Source organism: Sinocyclocheilus grahami, unplaced genomic scaffold, assembly GCF_001515645.1.
Source record: "Sinocyclocheilus grahami isolate Dianchi unplaced genomic scaffold, SAMN03320097.WGS_v1.1 scaffold533.1, whole genome shotgun sequence".
Lineage (NCBI taxonomy): Eukaryota > Metazoa > Chordata > Actinopteri > Cypriniformes > Cyprinidae > Sinocyclocheilus > Sinocyclocheilus grahami.
Window position 1 is genome coordinate 335,917 of NW_015505712.1, and position 25,949 is coordinate 361,865.

Sequence of the window (25,949 nt, forward strand, 5' to 3'; positions counted from 1 at the left end):
GTGAGATAGTATGAGGGACACATTTGTTGTCATTTTTACAACCTTTGTGTTCTGTTCCTGCCTTTATTTTTCCTTTTCTTCTTTTCATGTGCCTTTTTTTCTCTTTCTGTACGTGAGTTTCGCCCACACAGGGAAATTTAAAGCAGAATAATTGAGTTTGGCATAGTAGATTAATCACAGACAAAACAAAACTCTTTACTAGTATGTAAAGAGTATGTACACTATGGAATGAATGATCTTGATTGAGACCAGAAAATACCAGTTTTTCATTTATTGTATGGAGATGTTTAAAGTCTACAGTGTTAAAATAATTGGAGGGGTGCACAGACAATCCGTTAAGCATACCTGTCAACCCTCCCGTTCTTCCCGTATTTCTCCCGTATTTTTAATCTTTCTATAAAAAAATCCCACTGGGCGTATTTTATAAATTTGCTACATTCGCCTCCGGTAAAACTCCTGTAATTTGTATGGCCCAAACCTCATTAGGCTTTATGAATAATCACGTCAACAACTTCCAAGGTTGCCCAGTTGACAGATCTTGTATGAAACGCATCCTTCTCACACAATCGACATACAAATTTCAACCCATTTGTCCCCTCAACTTGGCAACCTACAACAGTGATGACTACCGCGGTAAGGAAAGGATCACTGATAGAAATGGGAAGGGAGGAGAAGACTCAAGTGGTTCTCCGGTGAAAAATACAAATATACATGCAAATTGAGATAGGCCTATAGCTTACACTTCAAAGGGCTATAGTTTAATTGATTAAATATGAGCGCTGCAAGTTGCAAAATCAGGTCCTGCGCTGCTTTGTTTACTGTGGTTCTAAACACCCCCCCCCCAAAAAATGCTACTAAAAGGCATAAAGTATATGATTTGACATGATTATCTGTAAAGCTGGTTTTATTGATGGCTATGTCAGCATTTTGCATTGTAACGATGTTATGTATATTATACTACATTTTAAACAATTTATTATGCTATGCTAAAAATCAAAGACAGAGTAAAAGAAGATTTAAAGGAATAGTTCACCAAAAAATTACGATTCTGTCATCTTTTACTCACCCTCAACTTGTTCCAAGCCTATATTAGTTTATTTCTTTTGTTGAACATAAAAACACAATATTTTGAATAGCCTAGGTCACCAAACAGTGGGGACCAGCAACTGTTTGGTACATATTGTTCAGAATATGTTTTGTGTTCAGCAGAAGAAATAAACTCATACAGAACAGCATCAGAGTGAGTAAACGATGACAGAATTTTCATTTTTTGGATGACGTACCAAAAGGTAAAAAGTAAGTAGGAAAGGGAATAAAATGCAGATTAAATAATTAAATATGCACCCTACATGTACTGTAAACATGTCTAGCTTAAATCATCTAATTTAGATTTAAAACATAGAATAATCAAAATTAAAATGTTTATTTAGAGCCCTTTATGGGAATCCCACAACTGTGACTGGACGAAGGAAAATTGGGCTGGTTTTTATCCCTTTTGTGTGAGTTTTGAGTCAGCTTTGGGCTGGAAATTTTTCAAGGACTTGGCAGCCTTGCATGTCTGTCTATCAACCACAAGAGTGATACTGATGTTAGATAAAGATGTCGAGACTGTCAAACCTAGATGTTTCTCTGATCAAAATGACCATTTTTACAAGTATTGAACCTTTATTGGTGCAAAAAACTTCATAAACCAACCTTGAGAAACATAATATAAAAATCTAAAATTGAATTTCATGACATGCAGAAAAAGTGTAATATTGTAAAACTTTTTAAAATATGTACACATACATTCAGAGAGTAAGCACAATATAAAATTAATCTTACTTGATGTTACACCACATTACATTTTTAGTCATTAAATGCAAACTGTAAAGTTTTTCAAGACAATATGAAGTAACATGAATACAAAAAAATAAATTTCTATAAACTTGCCAAATATGTTTTTAAATAGATTTTTAAAAGGGTTTTCCCCCCATCCTTTTGCTTATGGACACTTTTATGCGTTATTCATCTTCCTCATAATCTCTACACCTTATGGTTATTACATATGCAGAGGCATTATCTCTAAGTGAGAAAGCAAAAGTTTCTAAGCATAACTTTTTCTCTCTTGACTGGCACTAAATATATCTCAGCCGTGTGTGTGTTCTGCCCCCACATTTATGGGGACAGGATATGTGTCAGGTCCTGTCATCTACTGTCTCTCTGAGAGTGAGGGCCAAGTGAGCGACAGGAAGCCTGTGGTTCAGCGAGCTGCTTTCTGTGCTGATACAGCGCTCTTGAACCTGTTTCTCTTCACTTGTTCAATGCCTTTTTGTGCAGGATCAGGGGCTTAATCTTTGCGTGCTTGTTTTGCCGTTCTGTAGAACTAGGCTTATGCAAACCACACGTTGTTTGGCTATGAACGTTCATGCTGAACTTGTCCAAAATCCAGGTCAGGGTGTTGTTTATAATTAGATTGATAAATTAATCGAACATATTCAAAAGGACTTTCCCTTCAGTGTGTCCACACACCCACTCTGCCCGCTTCTTTCACACATTTAGCTGCTCTTTCTCCCCTGATCCTCCTTCTAAACTTTCCTCTGCCATGCCTCTGTCAAACTCTCTCTCTCTCTCTTTCTCGTCCCTCCCTCACATTCACTCAGCTTTGAGTCAGAGTTGCAGTTGTCCTCAGTGACAGCCACAGCAGTTAGAGGAAGTGTTACACAGTGTGCAGCTCTCAGTGTGACTGTTCGGCCAGCACAAGTTTTTATACATGTGGCATATGATGAGTTGAAGGGCGAAAGGTAAGGCACTAGACTTCTTTTTCTTCAGTAGACTTCAACATTTTATTGCACTAACAGACAGTTGCTGCTTACTGGAGGTAACCTGTGAAATGTGCTTCTTAGCACTGAAAAACTAAGCTGCCGGAAAGTTGCAGTTACGATCTGTGTCGGTCACTAAAAAGGGCCCCTTGTTTAGTTTCAGTTCATTTGGTTTACATGCTTTTTTGCACTCGTTCTGGCTTTTTATCGTAGTATTGTTTTTTTCTCTCCTTTTCCCTTTCCTCTTTCTAGTTTTTAGATTCTGTTGTGACTTAATAGTGTCTTAGCAATGGAGCAGTTAGTTGCATTGCGTTGCTGGTCAGTTATAAACTGTGTCTGAGAGGGTGAAATGAAGGGGAAGTTTTCTTGTGTAATCAGTAGTGGGTAAAAGTGCACCTGAGGCTGTTAGCCTTGGTCATGTGCGAGTGTATTTGCTTTTTGGTAAACTACCTTAGCTATCAATTACTGTGAACAGTTTACTGTTGCATATAACCATGCCCAAAACAACTTTATATTATCTACTGTTTTATAAGCTCACAAATATGCAATTTAAGTGAGATTAAATTTCAGCATCATGAAGTGGAAAATAGAAGAGTGAGTCAGATTAATGTGACCAGCACATTAAAGGGATAGTTCAGCAAAACATTTACTCGTGATCTTTTCATTCCAAACCTGGATGCTTTTCTTTCTTCTGTGGAGCACCAAAAAAAAAAAAAAAGTATTTTGTTAAATTTTTCCGTTCTTTTTTTTTTCATTCCATGCAGTCAAATGTTTGGACCCAGATGTTCCACAAATTATGTTCTTTGGTGTTCTGCAGAAGAAAGAAATGGAACAACATGAGAGTGAGTATGATGCCAGAATTTAGTCAATTGTAAATGTAATGTGCTCATTTTCTCTTTTAACTTTATATAATCATTTTCTGAATATTTTTTTTGTCTTTGTGTCAGCAGTCACAGTGGTGATTTTTTCCGTTTACCTCATTATGTAAGGACCAAGCCACAGCATGGCATCCTGGAGAAATTCTAGCAGTATTAATGTTGGGGACTCGGCAGGTGAGAGTTACAGTTTCTTTTGGAGAAACTACGAGTAAATTATAAATAACAAAAGGTGACAAAGCACTATTTTAATATTTGATTATGCATTTGATACTTTAAAATTTACAGTCCCCTTTAAAATTTGGGGACAATAACTTTTTTATTGTTTTTAAAGTCACCATGAAATCAAAATTGAAAATTCGTATTTTTTATTGGAATACTGTAGTGTTTATTATAAATAATTTATCCGTGCACTTCATTATTTTTTTTTTAATCATGTGCCCTCGTAATCTTTAATCAAAAACGTTAACCTCCCCTCCCCCTCAAAATTACTAATTTTCTCTTCCGGTCACGAGCTATGGCGCAAGGGCAGAGCTAGTGACGTGAGCGGTAAACGCTGGGATAAACGACAGGGGTAAAAGCTGAAACTGATGCTTCACTTTATAGCACTGACACCACTCATGAGGGAGTACGTTACCCCTAAACATTGAAAAGATATTAGGATATTATGACAACATTACTCTTAGGTCATCGCAAACTAATGTTTTTCATGAATATGACTTAACCTGATGGAGGACGCGCTGAGTCATTCAGGTGCTCTCTCTCTCTCTCTCTCTCTCTCTCTCTCTCTCTCTCTTTCTCTTTCTCTCTCTTTCTCTCTCTCTCGCGTGCACGCGTGCTGTTTAGGCATGTTTTGTGCCCTTGATCGTCATCCTTAATAAATAAAACAATTATTCATGCTTGGGTGTCGGCTGTGAATCCAGTGGAGGTTTGCAACACCCCACCTTCCAACGATCCAATCAATTCCCGAAGGACGGAATCAAGTCCCACCCTCTCATTTCAGATGCCGTTTCACTCGGATATAGTAGAGAAGAAATGACAATCGCAACTTCCGTTTCATGCCAACTTTAAAGAAGTCTCTTATGCATACCGGGGCTGTAAAACAGTAATATTGTGAAATATTACAATTTAAAATAACTGTTTTTTATTATATAAAGTTTTCAAATGTAATTTATTCCAGTTATGGCAAAGCTGAATTTTCAGTAGCCAATACTCCAGTCTTCAGTGACATTATAACAGTTATAGGGCTTGCATAGACTAGTCGAGTAGGCGAGTGATCGACTTCAACCACTAGTCGGCGCTGTCGGAAACAATCGACTACTCGAGCATGCATTAACCATAATGCATGCACAGAGTTTGCAAGTACGACTTGAATTTTAGGATTACAATATTGTGCAATAGAGTGTGAAGTGAATGAATGTAAGCTTTATGAATGAAAAGAGCGCAAATCAAACACCTCATTGCTGTTGCCTCTCCGCGCATCTCTCATAAATCAGAGCTTGGCAAGAGTAATATTATATATAATAATACATCATACACGTTCTATTATTTGTATATATTTAAAAAGCAATGATTTAAACCTTAGGCTACGATATGATACGACTGAATGGAATAAGCACAGCGCGATCACCAATCAAACAGCCGCATTGTGCATCTCATCTCAGTCTCAAAAACAAAACCAGCTCTCTCAAGAGTAGGCTAATAATCAACTTAGATACAGATACATTTTCTAGGCCTACATGTTTGCATCTTTATCTTTTGCTGGTTTGCGTGGCACACGCACATTTGTTTAGTGAAGTTCAAAAAAAGACTCGCATAAAGAGTTCTGCGTAATGAAAATGTGCGCATTGAATTAATTCAGTCCTGTTCAAATTATCACTAAACGTCTGTCATGACATCTCTCTGCTTGCATGATAAATATATTTTTAGAAATTAATAATTATTTTAGTTTAACATGGCATAGCCTACTTGTTCAGTGATAACTATGAAAAAAAAGATAGTCATAACGGTCTTATCAAGTAACTGTACGACGTTCCACCTGGTTTTATCCGAATGCAGATACGAATAATTTTGTGATTGTTACAGATACAAATACAGATACAAATACTGGCTGTTACATGAAAATTAAAATATGTAATGTCATAATTATAAAGTTTTGACAATTTACATATGTAATTGTTGCATTAGGCTATGCATTAATAAGCATTTATTAATAAGAACTATTTCATGTCTTTTCATTTACAGTAGCATGAACCACGAGTAGTCGAATAACTAGAGTATTTTTTAAATAAGAAATCGACTAGCAGAAATCAGTAGTTGTGCAACCCCTAAACAGTTAAAAATAATATTTTGATGAACTTAAAAACAGTTTTTGATGAACTTTGACCCCAACTGACCCCAAACTTTTGAACGGTAGTGTATCTCACACATATCAACTGATTTATATCAGCATTCAAACGCTATGTTGTTGGCTTCTCTTTAAAAAGCTGAATATGCTGCCATTGAATCCGAAATCTACCGTAGCCTGCTAACCATTATGAGAGAAATGGACACTGAGCAACCATCTGTCAACAAAGGTATGATTCACACTTAAAGATTACACCTAACAAAAGAACACACCTGAAGACCAAACCTAGATGCCATACTTGCTATGCAAAGAAAAAGACAAGATAAAAAAGACACGGTTTCTTTAAAAACTACAATCTGCAATTTAATCATTAGTGTCATCTGTTGAAGTTGCGTATAAAGACCATGTCAAACATTCACACTACTCTGTAAGCATAAGTATCATTCAACAACTGGGGTGCCAGTCTCAAGTGGCAGTATCAATACACAAAATTTGTTGCATACATATTCTAGTTTGGTGTATATAAGAGCTGTTCATTTTTGTTCATTCTGCAGGGATGCTAAGATGGACATTACATAAGAAAGTGCAGGACAGTTCTCTCAAGAGTCTGGCTTTGGTGAGAGTGGCCATCAAGGAACTAGAAAGAGTGAGTCACCAGTTTCTATGGCACAATGCTTGTTGAAATATTGCATTACAATTCCCATTTTAGTGAGCTGACAAAATAGTTCAAGCATGTTCAGTTAGTATGACCAACAGTATCTCACAGAAGTGAGTACACCCCTCACATTTTTGTAAATATTTTATTATATCTTTTCATGTGACAACACTGAAGAAATGACACTTTGCTACAATGTAAAGTAGTGAGTGTACAGCTTGTATAACAGTGTAAATTTGCTGTCCCCTCAAAATATCTCAACACACAGCCATTAATGTCTAAACCGCTGGCCACAAAAGTGAGTACACCCCTAAGTGAAACCTTGCGCTCCTCCACCTTCCGTTTGAGAATGCCCCACAGGTGCTCAATAGGGTTTAGGTCTGGAGACATGCTTGGCCAGTCCATCACCTTTACCCTCAGCTTCTTTAGCAAGGCAGTGGTCATCTTGGAGGTGTGTTTGGGGTCGTTATCATGTTGGAATACTGCCCTGCGGCCCAGTCTCCAAAGGGAGGGGATCATTCTCTGCTTCAGTATGTCACAGTGACATGTTGACATTCATGGTTCCCTCAATGAACTGTAGCTCCCCAGTGCCGGCAGGCGGCAGCACTCATGCAGCCCCAGACCATGACACTCCCACCACCATGCTTGACTGTAGGCAAGACACACTTGTCTTTGTACTCCTCACCTGGTTGCCACCACACACGCTTGACACCATCTGAACCAAATAAGTTTATCTTGGTCTCATCAGACCACAGGACATGGTTCCAGTAATCCATGTCTGTAGTCTGCTTGTCTTCAGCAAACTGTTTACGGGCTTTCTTGTGCATCATCTTTAGAAGAGGCTTCCTTCTGGGATGACGCAGACCAATGCAGACCAATTTGATGCAGTGTGCGGCGTATGGTCTGAGCACTGACAGGCTGACCCCCCCACCCCTTCAACCTCTGCAGCAATGTTGGCAGCACTCATACGTCTATTTCCCAAACACAACCTCTGGATATGACGCTGAGCACGTGCGCTCAACTTCTTTGGTCGACCATGGCGAGGCCTGTTCTGAGTGGAACCTGTCCTGTTAAACCGCTGTATGATATTGGCCACCGTGCTGCAGCTCAGTTTCAGGGACTTGGCAATCTTCTTATAGCCTACGCCATCTTTATGTAGAGCAACAATTCTTTTTTTCAGATCCTCAGATAGTTCTTTGCTATGAGGTGCCATGTTGAACTTCCAGTGACCAGTATGAGAGAGTGAGAACGATAACACCAAATTTAATACACCTGCTCCCCATTCACACCTGAGACCTTATAATACTAATGAGTCACATGACACCGGGGAGAGAAAATGGCTAATTGGACCCACTTTTGTGGCCAGCGGTTTAGACATTAATGGCTGTGTGCTGAGTTATTTTGAGGGGACAGCAGATTTACACTGTTATACAAAGCAAAGTGTCATTTCTTCAGTGTTGTCACATGAAAAGATATAATAAAATATTTACAAAAATGTGAGGGGTGTACTGTAGATTCTATTACTGTATTTAGTGTTTATTATGACAACATTATTTGAAGGTACTTGCCTAAGAAGCTTGAAATTATTATCTGTTGCTACTGTCACTATAAAGAGTTCATTTATTATAATAATAGTTAACAATTACAGGATAATTAACTACTAAAAACAGTTAATTAACACATAATTAATGATGATTTTACTTAATTTCACAAAGAACACAAAGAAAAGCTGTAGGCTGTGAATGAATTATAGAATGATTTATATGAATTAGTGAATGATTGGATGGATAGATAGTAAACATGATTTTCCTTGTTTTCATATACAGGCTGAAAGAATTGACTGCAAGAATCATCTAATTCCTCTACTTAATACACTTATATATGCTGTGATGCAGGTAAGAGAAAGGATGGCTACTCTTACAGCGTTTAACTGTCCTTAATTTTTACTTTTAGACTAGTGATTCTCAGCTGGTTTTGAATCAGGATCCAGATATTTCATCAAGTGGGAATTAAAGACAGCACCAAAATTGTTTATTGCACAAAAATTCTTTGAAATCAAACACTGAAATGTGTTAATATTATGATTTATTTGAACTTATATAGCATATTTAGCAAACATATCAGAACAGACCAACCAAAGATTAAAGATGTCTTGGAGGGGAGTCTGAGGGTTTGTTTACTTACACAGAAGTGTCATTTCCAGAAATATGTTGCTCAGTTCAATCAATTTGCACCCTCTGAAAAACATTTGTTTTAAAATAAAAATGTTGTTATCGTGTGTCCATTCTTATCAGAATATCATTTAAATTTGAACCCAGGTCCCCTTGTATGCTAAACAAAAAGCCACCAACGTCCTGCATGACATCCTTCCTTGTGTTTCTTTGCAGACAGTATACATACCTGATGACCTCTATAAAAGGGTTTATGACTTCTGCAAGAGGTTGTTGACTCTGCCTCAGCCGTACTGCACTGTGGGCCTTAGTTATGCTGGCCAAATGAAAGCAGAACGACTTGCTCCAGGTTTGTTACTTTCCTCAAACAAAATATGATAAGCATCTCTCCTGATCTTAGTTTTTCTTTTGGCTTGTAGCCAAGAAAAACGTATCAGTCATTAAAGTCATAAAGAAGAAAACATGATCCCTGTGAGTATGATGTGCATTTTTTTTCTTTCTCATAGGCCTTTTATATCAGAAAATGATAATTGCAGAACAAAATCTGAAAAATGAACACTATCCTCTGCAGGAAAGGTGAGTCAATGTCTCTGCGTCAATGTGATCTCAAAACGCATTGAACACTTCACTAAAGTCATATTTAAAATGTTTAAAAAATGTTTTAAATCTTTATATAAAAAAATAAGGGGCAAATGTAGCACATAAACTGTTTAACAAAAGAAGTTTATTAGAAACAATAGAAATATTGTTTAAAATTTAGACAGTATAATGTGATCTATACAATAAAGTCGGCATAAAACAGAAATTGTGAAACTGCTTCTCCAATAGGAGAAAAACGTAGGGCAAGACTTGATTGTGTTCATTAGAGTTGATTAGATTGTTATTGCTGACAAATAATATGTATATAATAATACATTTCAAGTTTAATAAATGATTGCATCATAAATGAATTAATTAAATTAACAATGAACAACAACAGTATGTTTATAAATGTATTTATGAATTTACATAATAATAAATTGTTAAAGTATTGTGCTACCCAAACACTATTTAGCCACTTTCTGGTTGTCAAACATTAGTGGTGCACTCAGCCCTCTACATTGCGAGTAAATCACTCGCATATGCGACTAAATTATGTCTAATATTAGCCAATGGCTAATCAATTCTCAGATTTTACTCGTCAGTGTGTGAGTTGGAGGCTAAGTATTAAGTTTAGCACAGATATATTTTCACTCACAGAACACTCTGACTGAGCGCGTCAGAGTTTTACTCTCCGTCAAGCGATATGTGCTATTTTTTCAGTTCATCTCAATGGATGCGCAGCGCACCTGTATTTGACGTACCGTGAACTCTAGTGTGAAGGCGCACGACTCGCCGTCGCTTTGTCGCACACACGCAGAGAGAGACGAGAGAGAGAGAGAATTGACGCGCTACATGTAAACGATATTCTTTGTTGTATTATCTTGTCAAAATTACGGCGTTCCTTTGGAATTCTTCAGCTTTTAAGAACTGCCGGTTTCTCCAGTAGTGGGCGGAACTAATGCGCAAACGGCAATCTCATTGGCTTGCGCTCACCTATTATCGTCCCTGTTTTGATTTCAGCAAATCAATTCGAGCGAACACACACAACCTGATTCATATTCATGAATCCAGTAGCTCATTAATCCCTAGTGCGTTTTATATTGTTACTTATTGGTAGAATTCGTATCATTATTATCTTATCAGTATTTTTGTTATTTTTTTCCCGATTTGTTTTTTGTACAGAAACATTGAATTACCAAAAAAGCACCACCACCGGTCCGAAGTTCAGTTAAAATGACTAATATGCATTCATACATGCTTATCAAGATTTAATTCTAATTCCTAAAGTTCTAACATTAAATAATATTGATTATCATATTATAATGCTTGATTGACTGATGTTAAGAGTGTACTTTCAGAAATTTTAAAAACTGGTATTTTACAAACATTATATATATATATATATAATGTTTGTAAAATACCAGTTTTTAAAATTTCTGAAAGTACACTCTTAACATCAGTCAATCAAGCATTATAATATGATAATCAATATTATTTAATGTTAGAACTTTAGGAATTAGAATTAAATCTTGATAAGCATGTATGAATGCATATTAGTCATTTTAACTGAACTTCGGACCGGTGGTGGTGCTTTTTTGGTAATTCAATGTTTCTGTACAAAAAACAAATCGGGAAAAAAATAACAAAAATACTGATAAGATAATAATGATACGAATTCTACCAATAAGTAACAATATAAAACGCACTAGGGATTAATGAGCTACTGGATTCATGAATATGAATCAGGTTGTGTGTGTTCGCTCGAATTGATTTGCTGAAATCAAAACAGGGACGATAATAGGTGAGCGCAAGCCAATGAGATTGCCGTTTGCGCATTAGTTCCGCCCACTACTGGAGAAACCGGCAGTTCTTAAAAGCTGAAGAATTCCAAAGGAACGCCGTAATTTTGACAAGATAATACAACAAAGAATATCGTTTACATGTAGCGCGTCAATTCTCTCTCTCTCTCGTCTCTCTCTGCGTGTGTGCGACAAAGCGACGGCGAGTCGTGCGCCTTCACACTAGAGTTCACGGTACGTCAAATACAGGTGCGCTGCGCATCCATTGAGATGAACTGAAAAAATAGCACATATCGCTTGACGGAGAGTAAAACTCTGACGCGCTCAGTCAGAGTGTTCTGTGAGTGAAAATATATCTGTGCTAAACTTAATACTTAGCCTCCAACTCACACACTGACGAGTAAAATCTGAGAATTGATTAGCCATTGGCTAATATTAGACATAATTTAGTCGCATATGCGAGTGATTTACTCGCAATGTAGAGGGCTGAGTGCACCACTAATGTTTGACAACCAGAAAGTGGCTAAATAGTGTTTGGGTAGCACAATACTTTAACAATTTATTATTATGTAAATTCATAAATACATTTATAAACATACTGTTGTTGTTCATTGTTAATTTAATTAATTCATTTATGATGCAATCATTTATTAAACTTGAAATGTATTATTATATACATATTATTTGTCAGCAATAACAATCTAATCAACTCTAATGAACACAATCAAGTCTTGCCCTACGTTTTTCTCCTATTGGAGAAGCAGTTTCACAATTTCTGTTTTATGCCGACTTTATTGTATAGATCACATTATACTGTCTAAATTTTAAACAATATTTCTATTGTTTCTAATAAACTTCTTTTGTTAAACAGTTTATGTGCTACATTTGCCCCTTATTTTTTTATATAAAGATTTAAAACATTTTTTAAACATTTTAAATATGACTTTAGTGAAGTGTTCAATGCGTTTTGAGATCACATTGACGCAGAGACATTGACTCACCTTTCCTGCAGAGGATAGTGTTCATTTTTCACGGGCTTTCTTGTGCATCATCTTTAGAAGAGGCTTCCTTCTGGGATGACGCAGACCAATGCAGACCAATTTGATGCAGTGTGCGGCGTATGGTCTGAGCACTGACAGGCTGACCCCCCCACCCCTTCAACCTCTGCAGCAATGTTGGCAGCACTCATACGTCTATTTCCCAAACACAACCTCTGGATATGACGCTGAGCACGTGCGCTCAACTTCTTTGGTCGACCATGGCGAGGCCTGTTCTGAGTGGAACCTGTCCTGTTAAACCGCTGTATGATATTGGCCACCGTGCTGCAGCTCAGTTTCAGGGACTTGGCAATCTTCTTATAGCCTACGCCATCTTTATGTAGAGCAACAATTCTTTTTTTCAGATCCTCAGATAGTTCTTTGCTATGAGGTGCCATGTTGAACTTCCAGTGACCAGTATGAGAGAGTGAGAACGATAACACCAAATTTAATACACCTGCTCCCCATTCACACCTGAGACCTTATAATACTAATGAGTCACATGACACCGGGGAGAGAAAATGGCTAATTGGACCCACTTTTGTGGCCAGCGGTTTAGACATTAATGGCTGTGTGCTGAGTTATTTTGAGGGGACAGCAGATTTACACTGTTATACAAAGCAAAGTGTCATTTCTTCAGTGTTGTCACATGAAAAGATATAATAAAATATTTACAAAAATGTGAGGGGTGTACTGTAGATTCTATTACTGTATTTAGTGTTTATTATGACAACATTATTTGAAGGTACTTGCCTAAGAAGCTTGAAATTATTATCTGTTGCTACTGTCACTATAAAGAGTTCATTTATTATAATAATAGTTAACAATTACAGGATAATTAACTACTAAAAACAGTTAATTAACACATAATTAATGATGATTTTACTTAATTTCACAAAGAACACAAAGAAAAGCTGTAGGCTGTGAATGAATTATAGAATGATTTATATGAATTAGTGAATGATTGGATGGATAGATAGTAAACATGATTTTCCTTGTTTTCATATACAGGCTGAAAGAATTGACTGCAAGAATCATCTAATTCCTCTACTTAATACACTTATATATGCTGTGATGCAGGTAAGAGAAAGGATGGCTACTCTTACAGCGTTTAACTGTCCTTAATTTTTACTTTTAGACTAGTGATTCTCAGCTGGTTTTGAATCAGGATCCAGATATTTCATCAAGTGGGAATTAAAGACAGCACCAAAATTGTTTATTGCACAAAAATTCTTTGAAATCAAACACTGAAATGTGTTAATATTATGATTTATTTGAACTTATATAGCATATTTAGCAAACATATCAGAACAGACCAACCAAAGATTAAAGATGTCTTGGAGGGGAGTCTGAGGGTTTGTTTACTTACACAGAAGTGTCATTTCCAGAAATATGTTGCTCAGTTCAATCAATTTGCACCCTCTGAAAAACATTTGTTTTAAAATAAAAATGTTGTTATCGTGTGTCCATTCTTATCAGAATATCATTTAAATTTGAACCCAGGTCCCCTTGTATGCTAAACAAAAAGCCACCAACGTCCTGCATGACATCCTTCCTTGTGTTTCTTTGCAGACAGTATACATACCTGATGACCTCTATAAAAGGGTTTATGACTTCTGCAAGAGGTTGTTGACTCTGCCTCAGCCGTACTGCACTGTGGGCCTTAGTTATGCTGGCCAAATGAAAGCAGAACGACTTGCTCCAGGTTTGTTACTTTCCTCAAACAAAATATGATAAGCATCTCTCCTGATCTTAGTTTTTCTTTTGGCTTGTAGCCAAGAAAAACGTATCAGTCATTAAAGTCATAAAGAAGAAAACATGATCCCTGTGAGTATGATGTGCATTTTTTTTCTTTCTCATAGGCCTTTTATATCAGAAAATGATAATTGCAGAACAAAATCTGAAAAATGAACACTATCCTCTGCAGGAAAGGTGAGTCAATGTCTCTGCGTCAATGTGATCTCAAAACGCATTGAACACTTCACTAAAGTCATATTTAAAATGTTTAAAAAATGTTTTAAATCTTTATATAAAAAAATAAGGGGCAAATGTAGCACATAAACTGTTTAACAAAAGAAGTTTATTAGAAACAATAGAAATATTGTTTAAAATTTAGACAGTATAATGTGATCTATACAATAAAGTCGGCATAAAACAGAAATTGTGAAACTGCTTCTCCAATAGGAGAAAAACGTAGGGCAAGACTTGATTGTGTTCATTAGAGTTGATTAGATTGTTATTGCTGACAAATAATATGTATATAATAATACATTTCAAGTTTAATAAATGATTGCATCATAAATGAATTAATTAAATTAACAATGAACAACAACAGTATGTTTATAAATGTATTTATGAATTTACATAATAATAAATTGTTAAAGTATTGTGCTACCCAAACACTATTTAGCCACTTTCTGGTTGTCAAACATTAGTGGTGCACTCAGCCCTCTACATTGCGAGTAAATCACTCGCATATGCGACTAAATTATGTCTAATATTAGCCAATGGCTAATCAATTCTCAGATTTTACTCGTCAGTGTGTGAGTTGGAGGCTAAGTATTAAGTTTAGCACAGATATATTTTCACTCACAGAACACTCTGACTGAGCGCGTCAGAGTTTTACTCTCCGTCAAGCGATATGTGCTATTTTTTCAGTTCATCTCAATGGATGCGCAGCGCACCTGTATTTGACGTACCGTGAACTCTAGTGTGAAGGCGCACGACTCGCCGTCGCTTTGTCGCACACACGCAGAGAGAGACGAGAGAGAGAGAGAATTGACGCGCTACATGTAAACGATATTCTTTGTTGTATTATCTTGTCAAAATTACGGCGTTCCTTTGGAATTCTTCAGCTTTTAAGAACTGCCGGTTTCTCCAGTAGTGGGCGGAACTAATGCGCAAACGGCAATCTCATTGGCTTGCGCTCACCTATTATCGTCCCTGTTTTGATTTCAGCAAATCAATTCGAGCGAACACACACAACCTGATTCATATTCATGAATCCAGTAGCTCATTAATCCCTAGTGCGTTTTATATTGTTACTTATTGGTAGAATTCGTATCATTATTATCTTATCAGTATTTTTGTTATTTTTTTCCCGATTTGTTTTTTGTACAGAAACATTGAATTACCAAAAAAGCACCACCACCGGTCCGAAGTTCAGTTAAAATGACTAATATGCATTCATACATGCTTATCAAGATTTAATTCTAATTCCTAAAGTTCTAACATTAAATAATATTGATTATCATATTATAATGCTTGATTGACTGATGTTAAGAGTGTACTTTCAGAAATTTTAAAAACTGGTATTTTACAAACATTATATATATATATATATAATGTTTGTAAAATACCAGTTTTTAAAATAGTATATATATATATATATATATATATATATATATATATATATATACTAATCAACATTTGAAGTGGATCAAAACCTTTCATCAAAGTTGTCCTAAAACCAAAATGCATTCTTGTCTTAGGACAACATTGATTAACTTTTTTTGATCCACTTCAAATGTTGACTACTATATATATGTGTATATATATATATATATATATATCAGTCTGGCGATTAAACTAAAAAAAATTACTAGCCAATGGCGATTCAATTGCCAAGATGTCCGTAGAGGGTTGAGCATATCTGTATTAATATTGATGGTCTACATCTGAGATTACTCTACTAGGACATCTACTGTATGTGAACATAGAAAAAGTCTAGTGCCATTTGTCTTTTTTGGAGCAATCAGGGCCCTAATCTTTCGTTTTAAAGTGTTGTTTATATTACTTTTGCATTTGACAGTATATCTTTGAGTGGAGTTTCTATGCTTACTAATTGTTGAAACCTGTAATACCAGATTTTTCTGCTTTGGAACACTTTAGAATGAGGGTTTCTCCTAATTATCTAAAGCTATAATCAGATTAATCAGATAATTAAGGCTAGAAGGGAACAAGGAAACGATTGTTGCCAGGGCTTGTTATGAGAAAAAAACAAAAACAAATGATTTGTTTAGTTGGTCTAGGTGCTCTTTTTTCTGATGCAACACCACATAACATAGGAGTAGATGTGGAAAACCGGCATGGTAATTATTTGTGAAGTCAACAGTTTTAATATGTTGTGCATCCAAATATTTCTAAGCCTGTTGTCATATTGTTGAATGTTTTGAACTGGTAATAAATTGCTTCCAGTCTGCATGAGGTTGAGGTTGATGCGGCTGCAGAAGTCAGCAGGAAGCTTTATTAAATAAACCTCATGTCAGCCCGGTTAGAAGTGAATCAGATCAAGGTTTCTCTCTCTCTCTCTGTGAATAATTGTGTTTGTGAGTTTTTGATGGCTGTGTTCTGTGCCATGTTCAGGGTGTTTGTGTTTGCGGATCCTGCAGTATTTTCCGAGTCTCTTAGCACTGTTCTAAAGGCTGACATTGAGGCTCAAGGAATGTTCCGGAACCCGGTGAGCTTGATGCGCTGTGTAGTGCAGCACAGTCTTCAGGCGGCACTGGGAGAGGATTGTCACGGGCCCTCTCTCAATGATGCTTTGCAGGTCAGTGATGTTGTCTAGAAAAGCTAGTTGTGGACTAGCATAGCCCAGAAGTTCACTAACAAATCTTAGATCCTGAAACTGACTAATGAATATCTAAGTATCAAAGTAATGCATACAGAGATAAAACATTATGATGCTGCATAAATGATATGATAACTTTTTTTCTGCACTTTTTTCATTGTTTGTTGAACATATCTGGTAAAACAATGTAATATAAACAGAGGCGGACAAAGTACTCAATTCCATTACTTGAGTGAAAGTACAGATACTGCTGGTCAAATATTACTCCATTACAAGTAAAAGTTGTAAAGACAGATTTTTACTTAAATAAAAGTACAGAAGTACTTGCTTTTAAAAGTACCTAAGTACATTTTATTAGGAGATGCACAACAGTTCTTCTGTGGCTTTATAGGTAATATTTTCACGTACACAATTTAGCAAAATCAGACAATGTTGTGTCTAATATATACCACAATATTAACTTCTTATTACTGAATTGTTTTAAATAAATATCACATTTGCAGCTGGTCAGTGTTCAAAAAATGCTAGGAAATCACTTCATGTAGCCCTACAAGAGTGATTACTGATAAACTGTCTGAAAACAGTCATGTTTTAGACAAGAAAAAAAAATCCCCCACTGACTTTCAAAGCTTCTACATAGTAACGACTTTCTACTTCGAGGACCTTGATAGAAATGTAGTGGAGTGAAAAGTACAATATTTGTCTTTCAAATGCAGTGAAGTTAAAGTCATAAGTTCCCAGAAAAAATAATACTCAAGTAAAGTACAGATACTCAAAAAGTGTACTTAAGTACAATACTCAAGTAAATGTACTTAGTTACTGTCCGCCTCTGAATATAAACTAGGCGCAATTGAAGAAGTTTGGGATCAGTAAGATTTTTTTAAATAAATAAATTTTATTCAGAAAGGATGCATTGAATTGATGAAAAGTGACTTTACATTGTTACAAATCATTTTTATTTTCTTTGGGAACTTTCTAATAATCAAAAAATCTTGAAAAAAAAACTAATTTTCCACAAAAACATTAAGCAGCAGTCCGCGCCGATAGCCTTATGGGCAGCACGCCGACATACAGCGTCATTGCGCAACGGGTGTCCCGTGTTCAAATCCCAACTCTAGGACCTTTCCCGATTCCGCCCCTATCTCTCTCCCACTTGGCTGTCTGTCAATTCTGATCTGTCTTGTCAAAATAAAGGCAAAAATGTCAAAAAATAAATCTTTAAAAGAAAAAATATTAAGCAGCAGTACTTTTTTCAACTATTGTAATAAAAGTTTCTTAAGCGGCAAATTGGAAAATTGGTATTATTTTAAAGGATGTGACACTGAAGACTGGAGTGGCTGTAGTGAAAATTCAGCTTTGCTATCACAGGAATAAATTACATTTTAAAATATATTAAAATATTGCTGTTTTCTGTTACTTTATTATTCATCAAAAAAAGCAGCCTTGGTGAGCAAAAGAGACAATAAAACAATAAAAATTCATACCGACCCCAAACTTTTGAATGGTAGTCCTGTTGTAGGTCCTGTTATGTATTTGTTATGTATCTGCATGTCTGTACATAGATCTGGTATGAATTATACACTTTTCTGATATACCCCATATGCCAGTCGTCCACAGTCACACTCAGAATTGATGTTTTCTAGGCAGCATCATTTATCACAGGCTTCTGTATGAGTAAGGGTCAAGAGTACAAGTATTCAGATGTTACATTTTGTCACAGTAACCAGCTGTGAATCAGAAATGATCCCTGCCATCTTGCTCTTATCTAGTCAAAACTGTCCCTCTGCTAAAAGTTTATGTGAAGAGAAAGGATTACCGTAATTATTCTAAATGAATAGGAAATGGTCTGTACCTACATTTAACCTGTGTATAACAGTCTAAGTACTCTATAATTTTAGTTGTGAGACTATACAATGATGGAGACAAAGGTGAGCATTTATTGCAGGTCAGCATCTCTGTCCAAATGTTAGCTGTCTGCAGTTTATTTTCAGAAAACTCAAAGCAACAGGACAGGACATCTACAGGACATCCCATATGTGTCTGTCTGAATTATGGCTGTATGTTTGTGTGTGCATCTGCATGTGTGATTTCATGCAGTGTGGCTTTCTGTGTAAGTGTTTGTGTGTCTGATTACCTGTCTGTGCATATGTCAGGATATGGACCAGGATGTGGAGTCGTACTTTAATAAAGTGCTTGCAACAGTAGACCAGAGCACAGACAGTAACAGAGGTGATCGGGGTCAGACCAGACAGAAACTACAAGAGTTATACTTACAGATCCTCCGTGACACCAAGAAAGGTATGCTACAAAACTATTCTATTCTATTCTATTCTGCACTGTTTCTATATTCTTATCTACACTCTCTCACAAACACAAACAAATACTCTTGAACAACTCCAAACTACCAAAATAGCTTTTTTCTTCTAATAAAAGATCTAGATATTTGTTATTTCTTCCTCCTTTTTTGATATCCAACTTGTGTAGCCGGATCAGGAAGCAGGATTTATTTGTGGTGTCATTGTGATGGTTTTGGGTTTCAGGTCTATTGTCCAGTGGCTCCCTGTGCTATGTTCCACTTCCCAATCCGGAGATGAGTTTCCATCTGTGGTGGGAGGAAGAGGAGCTCTGTAAGTGGGATTCATTTACAAAAATGTTTTGGCAGGGACTATTTGTACTAATAGTGTTGCAAGATAATTATAATTAATAAGTAATAATCAAAATTAGTTGTGCCAGATACTATTTGCACCTCAGTGTATTGTAGTAAAAGAGTAAAACAGTATGCAGTAATAACAACATAGTCATTGCACAATTATTAAAATTATAAATGAATGCTTCCTTGTTGGGACCTTACTTGTCCCTATCCCTAAAGCCCTCCCTATACCTACCCCAACCTGCAGATCAGTAAAGGTGTCCTCATGGGTCCAGGAAGGACCACATCCAGTTTCAAGTATAGGCCTAGTAAATGCTTGTTAAAACCTTTATTTCCACTATTAAATACCCGTTAGTGTTTTATAAGCACATGTTGAATATTTTCTTATTTTTTTTATTTAATATAAACAAGCTGATATGTGATAGGAATAAGTTTGGAATTGGAAAAAAGTGGATTCGATCTTGCGTCAAATGTGACAAGTGTCCATTTAACTCTCCATGTCTTTGTCCCAGCTACTGATGTGCTTTCTTTTGTTAGTGTGTGTGTGTTAGTGTTAATAGCCTTTGACAATGATTGATTGATTGATTGATTGATTGATTGATTGATTGATTGATTGAATGCATTGATTGACTACAGACTTTGGTCTCTTGGTGAATCTGAGCATAGTTTATGACATTGTGGAGATCTGAAACTCTAAAGGAGATTCCAGTGAGATTACTACACTGCAAAATAAATGTTTTTTTTTTTCAGGAAACATAAGTACTTTTATTAAAGTCAGAAATTAGACATTAGAGTATAGCAAGAAAAGTATTTTTAGGGTTAAATCACACAAAAGAGTTGAGGCTATTCACTAAAATACAACATTTCTTTTCATCCTGTCTGCCCACAGGGAGAGAACTGGCCAAATTCATCCGTTCTGGATCGTTCAGTGAAAGCCTGATGAGTTCAGAGGACTTCTATATGTCTGACTTACCCACAGACCTCAACTCAGACATGCCACGGTACTCTGTCATGTCGACGGACAGTGGTATAGAGCGTGACATGCAGGGACCTGAGGCTTCTGATATGGAATTTCCTGGAGGAAGAACCTTAAAGCCTGAAATTACCAGTGGGCGACTGTCACGACGTGGAGGAATTAAGGTGAAGCCGTCTGTCACCGACAGCATGGCTCTGATGCAGGACGCACTGGAGGAGACGGGCACCGCTGGCAGCAGTGGCACACTGCAGAGGAGAGCAGGAAATAGTAGTACCACCTTGCCCAAGGAAGAACGGGACTACACTGCTAAAATAGTGGTGATGGGAGATGACCGGGCAGTGGGAAGGCTAGCCAGGGCATACTACTGGTTAAGGTAGGAGACATTACGGTACTGGTATTACCAGTATTGTAAATTAATTCAGAAATGTCATTACATTTTCGGGAGTTGCATCTCATGACACTTTTTTTACATGAACTAACCTTGCCATATCACAATCATGTAAAATATCTGATATTTTAAGAGACATATTGAATTTGACACATACTCATGGGGGTCTGAAGTGGTCCTTTTCATGTAATTTTCTCGTTTTATGCTTTTTTGCATGTTTTCTGCACCACATGATTCTGTTGATTATACCAAATTATTTTTTTATAGCAATAAGAGTGATGTTTTTTCTTAGAAATAATGATAAAAGATTTCACTAAACTACTTAAAGGGTTAGTTCACCCAAAAATGAAAATTAGCCCATGTTTTACTCACCCTCAAGGTGTATATGACTTTCTTCTTTAAGAGGAATCCAATCAGAGTTATATTTAAAAAAATGTCCTGACTCTTCCAAGCTTTATAATGGCAATGGGTGGCTGTTAGTGCTTCCATCTATAATAAAAAGTGTCTCACATGGCTCCGGGGGGTGGGGGGATTGGGGTAAGGGGTTGGGAGATAAAGACCTCCCGTAGAAAATCAATTAATTTTTGTAAGAAAATTATCCATATTTAAAATGTTATAAACCGTTTTCTCTAGCTTGCGCTAAATGTCGTACGAAAGAAACTGTCATCTGAAAAAAGAAAGTCAGATACACCTAGGTTGCCTTGAGGGTGAGTAAATCACGGGTTAATTTTTTATTTTTGGGTGAACTAACCTTTTAATAAGGTTACTCTCTTCAGTGATTTCATCCTTTAATGAGGCTTGTTCATTATAATGTAATACAGTTGTTTGGACAGTTGTGTCTGACATTTTTGGAATTACTTGACTTGAAGGGGACAAGTTAATATTCCTGAAAAAGGCTTGAAACAGTGACAACATTCAAATAAACTGTCGATTAAAAGTAACTTGGCTTGTGGGGTTGGTATAGAGTAAAATACTGTACAGAGTACAGACCCTACAAACCGATCATTTCAGTTATCATCTATTGAAGAAGCCTCTTATTGCTTTGTAATAAGGACGTTTTCTGTATGTTTCCTTGTTCTAAGACCATCAGATCCCTAAATGCTTTCACACCTTTGTGTTTAGGGTTCTGTTATGATTGAATTAAGTTTTCGAACAACAACATTTTGGCTTTGCTTCACAGGAAACGGGAAGCCAGGAGACGGTTTCTTACTATGAAAGTCAACCTACAGATGTACTACATCCCTGTTGCTCGCCAGTCGTCTACATCCTCTCCTGTGAAGGTAAATACCCTTTCCTTCTCTTGGAAGCTTCAGCAAGTGTACTGAGATGAATACTGATTACTTTCATCAAAAAAGTGTCTTCCATTTTTAGCAGAACTAGCATGATCTTACAGAATATCTGTTTTAGGAGAATCTGCCCTCTACAAGCAATAACATCTGTGCTCTCGGCTCTTATCTTGGAATGGTGGATCCGTGGTACGATTGCAATGTCTGTAGTCTTGGACAGATGATTCCTGATCTTGCAAGAACGGTATGCCAAAAGATGGGCAGATATTTAGAATATTAGCCATACTTTGGTAAGAAATATGAGCGTACAGGTATTTTTTGGAGATTATGTCAGTCAGTATGGCATGAGGAAGTCTGAAAGTTTCTCTTTCAGGAATTTTTTTTTCCCGAGCATTTCCTTGTGTAAATGCAAAGCTAGCAACTGTTCATTGTGAAAAACATGTTCCTCTTACCGAATTTGGCTTACACATTCATTTTTTCCAAATTTGTTAGGTTGTTTATTGATTTGTATATTAAGAAGTTTGTGAATAGTTTAATCTTAGATATATTTACATTACCATGCTCATGACATATCTGCAGATAAGCATACTTTTGTAAGGTTCACACGATTGGCCCTACGGAGGTATCCAATGGTGGATGAAGGTTTCCTGTGTGTTCGGTTATTTCAGTGCGCAAAGTTATTACATTTAGGCTCAATTCAAATCTGACTCCATTTTATGATCTAATCTGACTCCATTTATTCACTGCATTTGAATTAGAATGTCAATTATTATTGTTCATTTATAGGATATTTTATCTAGACATCTGATTATTCTATTTATTCTTTAATATTATTGTACTCGTTCATTCGGGTGCTCATGTCACTCAAAGATATCACTTCGGCCGTTAGCGTATCTTATGGTCACATTCTCGTCAGTCTTGGTTATTAGACAGAGGTAATTGGCTAATACTTTAGACAGCCGCTCCTATGCTTGCTCATTCTAAAAGTACTTTTAATTAGCCCCCATAGATTTGTACACACTTGAATAAAGCAACATTATTTCTAGTCAGAGGTTACGACCACTACTATAGATATAAGCCGACCAACATTACTTACCCTGGCTTTGGTATGGTCATGCCATGGTTTCCCCATGTACACTTAGATAGAATAATATTACAATAAACAGAGGTTAGGCTCACACTATTTAGGCTGGTTGAACAACATCCAGTTGACCTAAACGGAAATTCCCTATAAGCCCTTACAATCTAAGTACACTTGAACTAATACCAAGTGTTAGCCGGATCTCTAAAGATACAGTTGGTGTGCCCTATGCTCCATCTCAACTGAATTTTATTCCGTTACTAACCTGACGCAGGAAGTGCAGTAATAAGAATACAATGTAATCTACTAGAGTCAATAATTACAGAGTAAAACAGAATAAAATCAAATGTAACAATTTATTATCAGTCAGGTAAATAGGCATTATGCCAATTACATAGCCAATTTTAAGAGATTAAATCATATCAATACAAACATCAAACTCTCAAAGATAAATCTAAGAGTAGAAGATGCATACCTGACCTTAGAAAATACCTTAGAGAGGTGTACTCTCTTTAAGTACACTTAAGTTACCTTTTATTTCTTTAATGTATTTTATCTGCAAGTACAGTTTTTTCTACAAGTGCACATTCAAGTCATCAAACATCACTCCCAAAGAATAATGTCAGTATAACTTTAAATTATAATTAATTTAAAATGCAAATGGTTTTACTTTGTTTTATTTTTAATCTTCCAGTCCAGCACTGGCAAACCACAAGAATCTGACCTTTTTTTAGCTGACGTCATCTCATATTACGTGCGTATGGGACAACAGCCGGTGTACTTCAACATGTACTACATTAAGGTGAGAATGAATGCCCTTTTGTACTGTTTTACGTAATTAGTTTTTTTCAGCTATAACAGCATGAGTTTCAGGTGTAATTTAGTCACCAAGTAAGTTTGCATGTAGAAGAAACACGTTTTTTTTTGTTTTTTTTTACTCTGAAGTTTGCAATAAATATGTTATATAAAAAAAATATTAAAAGATGTGAAAGCAGTATAAAAAGAAGAGAAAGTACTGAGCCACAGTTCAAGCTCAGAAGGTCAAGCTGTTTAGGTCCTTATTTAAGCTGTTGAATGATCTACAGACCACTTTTTGAAATATAACACACCATTCTTGTTTTTATTTTATATTCTATTTTTGCAGATTTACTTTTCCAACAAGTCCAAAGAACCTGCAGAAGAAGTTTTTGTCACAGACCTGGAAGTGGAGTTTAGAAAGGCCCAAGCTGCACATAAAGGTATTCAATAACCACATTTGGTATAAGTACAGCCATTGCCACTTCAAATTTAGGCCAGCAGTTCATTCAGCCAATATTTACAGCCAACATTCTTTCCTTAGACACGAAACAGAGGAAGATGCCTGCCGAGCTTTGTGGAGCACTGATCTCGTTTAGCTACTTAAAAGTAAGTATCACTTGCTGTCTTTGTTGTTATCAGAGTATTTTTCATGTACCTTGTCACATACAATATGACTGGTGTTGCTGATTGGTCGGTTTTCCAGTCAGTGACGTTCTTAAATCACAAAGAAACATTCAGGATTTTTTTCTTGAATGAAAGTGACCAGCAAGTCTTAGTTGACCTCATATGGCCTTTCACATTCCTTTTAGGTGTCGCTAAGCAACAGGGAGGTTGAGAGAGGGTTCTCACTCAGAACCACAGGCGCCCAGATTTCAGCAATACCACAAAACAAAACTGAAGGTAAAGTTACATGATTTGACGTAAAAGGCATTTGTTTTTGTTAATCAATTTAGATAAACATTAACTTCAACCTGAACAATTTTAAATAAATCACTATTTTACTTCCCACTTTATAGATCTCAACTGTCTCATGGTCACTTTCAGTGACACAAAGCCAAAGAGTATCACGGTAGGTCTTTTTTGGAAAATATATTTTATATATATTTTAGTATCTATCCATCCATCCATCCATCCATCCATCCATCCATCCATCCATCCATCCATCCATCCATCCATCCATCCATCCATCCATCCATCCATCCAGACAGACAGACAGACAGGGATAAATAATCTGTTTGTATGGTTTTTTTTAAAGGGGTGGTTGATTGCAATTTCACTTTTTTAACGTTAGTTAGCGTGTAATGTTGTTGTTTGAGCATAAACAATATCTGCAAAGTTGCGACGCTGAAAGATCAATGCAAACGAAGATATCGTCTTTTAAAATTCTGGCAGTTTAATGCCTACAAAAAACGGCTCGTAGGGACTACAACGAGTTACTTCCCGGGTTAGTGTTGTCCAGAGCATGTGAGCAAAGCGGAGCGGTGTGACGTGCGCTCCACTCAGTCGCTCTAACCGCCCAAGCAAGCGCTCCGTTAATATTCTGCTCACGCTCATCGTAAACTCAATACGCACTGAGCGTATTGAGTGAGCGGAGCGGAATCTTCAGAAAGGCGCTCTTAAGGAAATATTACCACTCCGCTCCGCTCACATGCTCTGGTGTTGTCACAAACCCTGATAAACCCCGCCCACGGGAAAATGCAACAAAGGGGGCGAGGCCATGTTGCGCTGCTTTAGATAAGAGGAAGAGAAAACTAGGGGTGCACATAAAAATCTATTCATATATGAATCGCGATTCTGTCTTCTAACGATTCTAATGGATTCACAAGTTTCAAAATCAATGTTCTAAAGCAGCGGTTCTCAATCCTGTTCCTCGCGTCCCCCTGCTCTGCACGCTCTCTCTCTCTCTCTCTCTCTCTCTCTCTCTCTCTCTCTC

General features: G+C 36.6%; 1 protein-coding gene across 2 annotated transcripts in view; it reads left to right on the forward strand.

Annotated features, from left to right (window-relative positions):
- The first annotated feature begins 2,672 nt into the window (after nt 1-2,672).
- LOC107555377 (phosphoinositide 3-kinase regulatory subunit 6) overlaps nt 2,673-25,949 on the forward strand; it is a 27,229-nt gene continuing 3,952 nt past the window's right edge. Inside the window, exons 1-19 of one of the 2 annotated variants that reach the window (XM_016238143.1) lie at nt 2,673-2,783; nt 3,566-3,643; nt 3,749-3,853; nt 6,163-6,252; nt 6,578-6,669; nt 8,505-8,573; nt 9,066-9,198; nt 9,356-9,425; nt 16,633-16,816; nt 18,991-19,135; nt 19,378-19,464; nt 20,377-20,836; nt 22,032-22,131; nt 22,259-22,381; nt 23,913-24,020; nt 24,363-24,456; nt 24,558-24,622; nt 24,826-24,916; nt 25,033-25,085. In XM_016238143.1, the coding sequence (XP_016093629.1) occupies nt 3,805-3,853; nt 6,163-6,252; nt 6,578-6,669; nt 8,505-8,573; nt 9,066-9,198; nt 9,356-9,425; nt 16,633-16,816; nt 18,991-19,135; nt 19,378-19,464; nt 20,377-20,836; nt 22,032-22,131; nt 22,259-22,381; nt 23,913-24,020; nt 24,363-24,456; nt 24,558-24,622; nt 24,826-24,916; nt 25,033-25,085 (2,013 nt within the window). In that variant the 5' untranslated portion in view covers nt 2,673-2,783; nt 3,566-3,643; nt 3,749-3,804. Of the gene's footprint in view, nt 2,784-3,565; nt 3,644-3,748; nt 3,854-6,162; nt 6,253-6,577; nt 6,670-8,504; nt 8,574-9,065; nt 9,199-9,355; nt 9,426-13,056; nt 13,067-13,278; nt 13,348-13,839; nt 13,973-14,129; nt 14,200-16,632; nt 16,817-18,990; nt 19,136-19,377; nt 19,465-20,376; nt 20,837-22,031; nt 22,132-22,258; nt 22,382-23,912; nt 24,021-24,362; nt 24,457-24,557; nt 24,623-24,825; nt 24,917-25,032; nt 25,086-25,949 lie in introns of those variants that run through there. The other variant, XM_016238142.1, reaches the window with a different exon arrangement.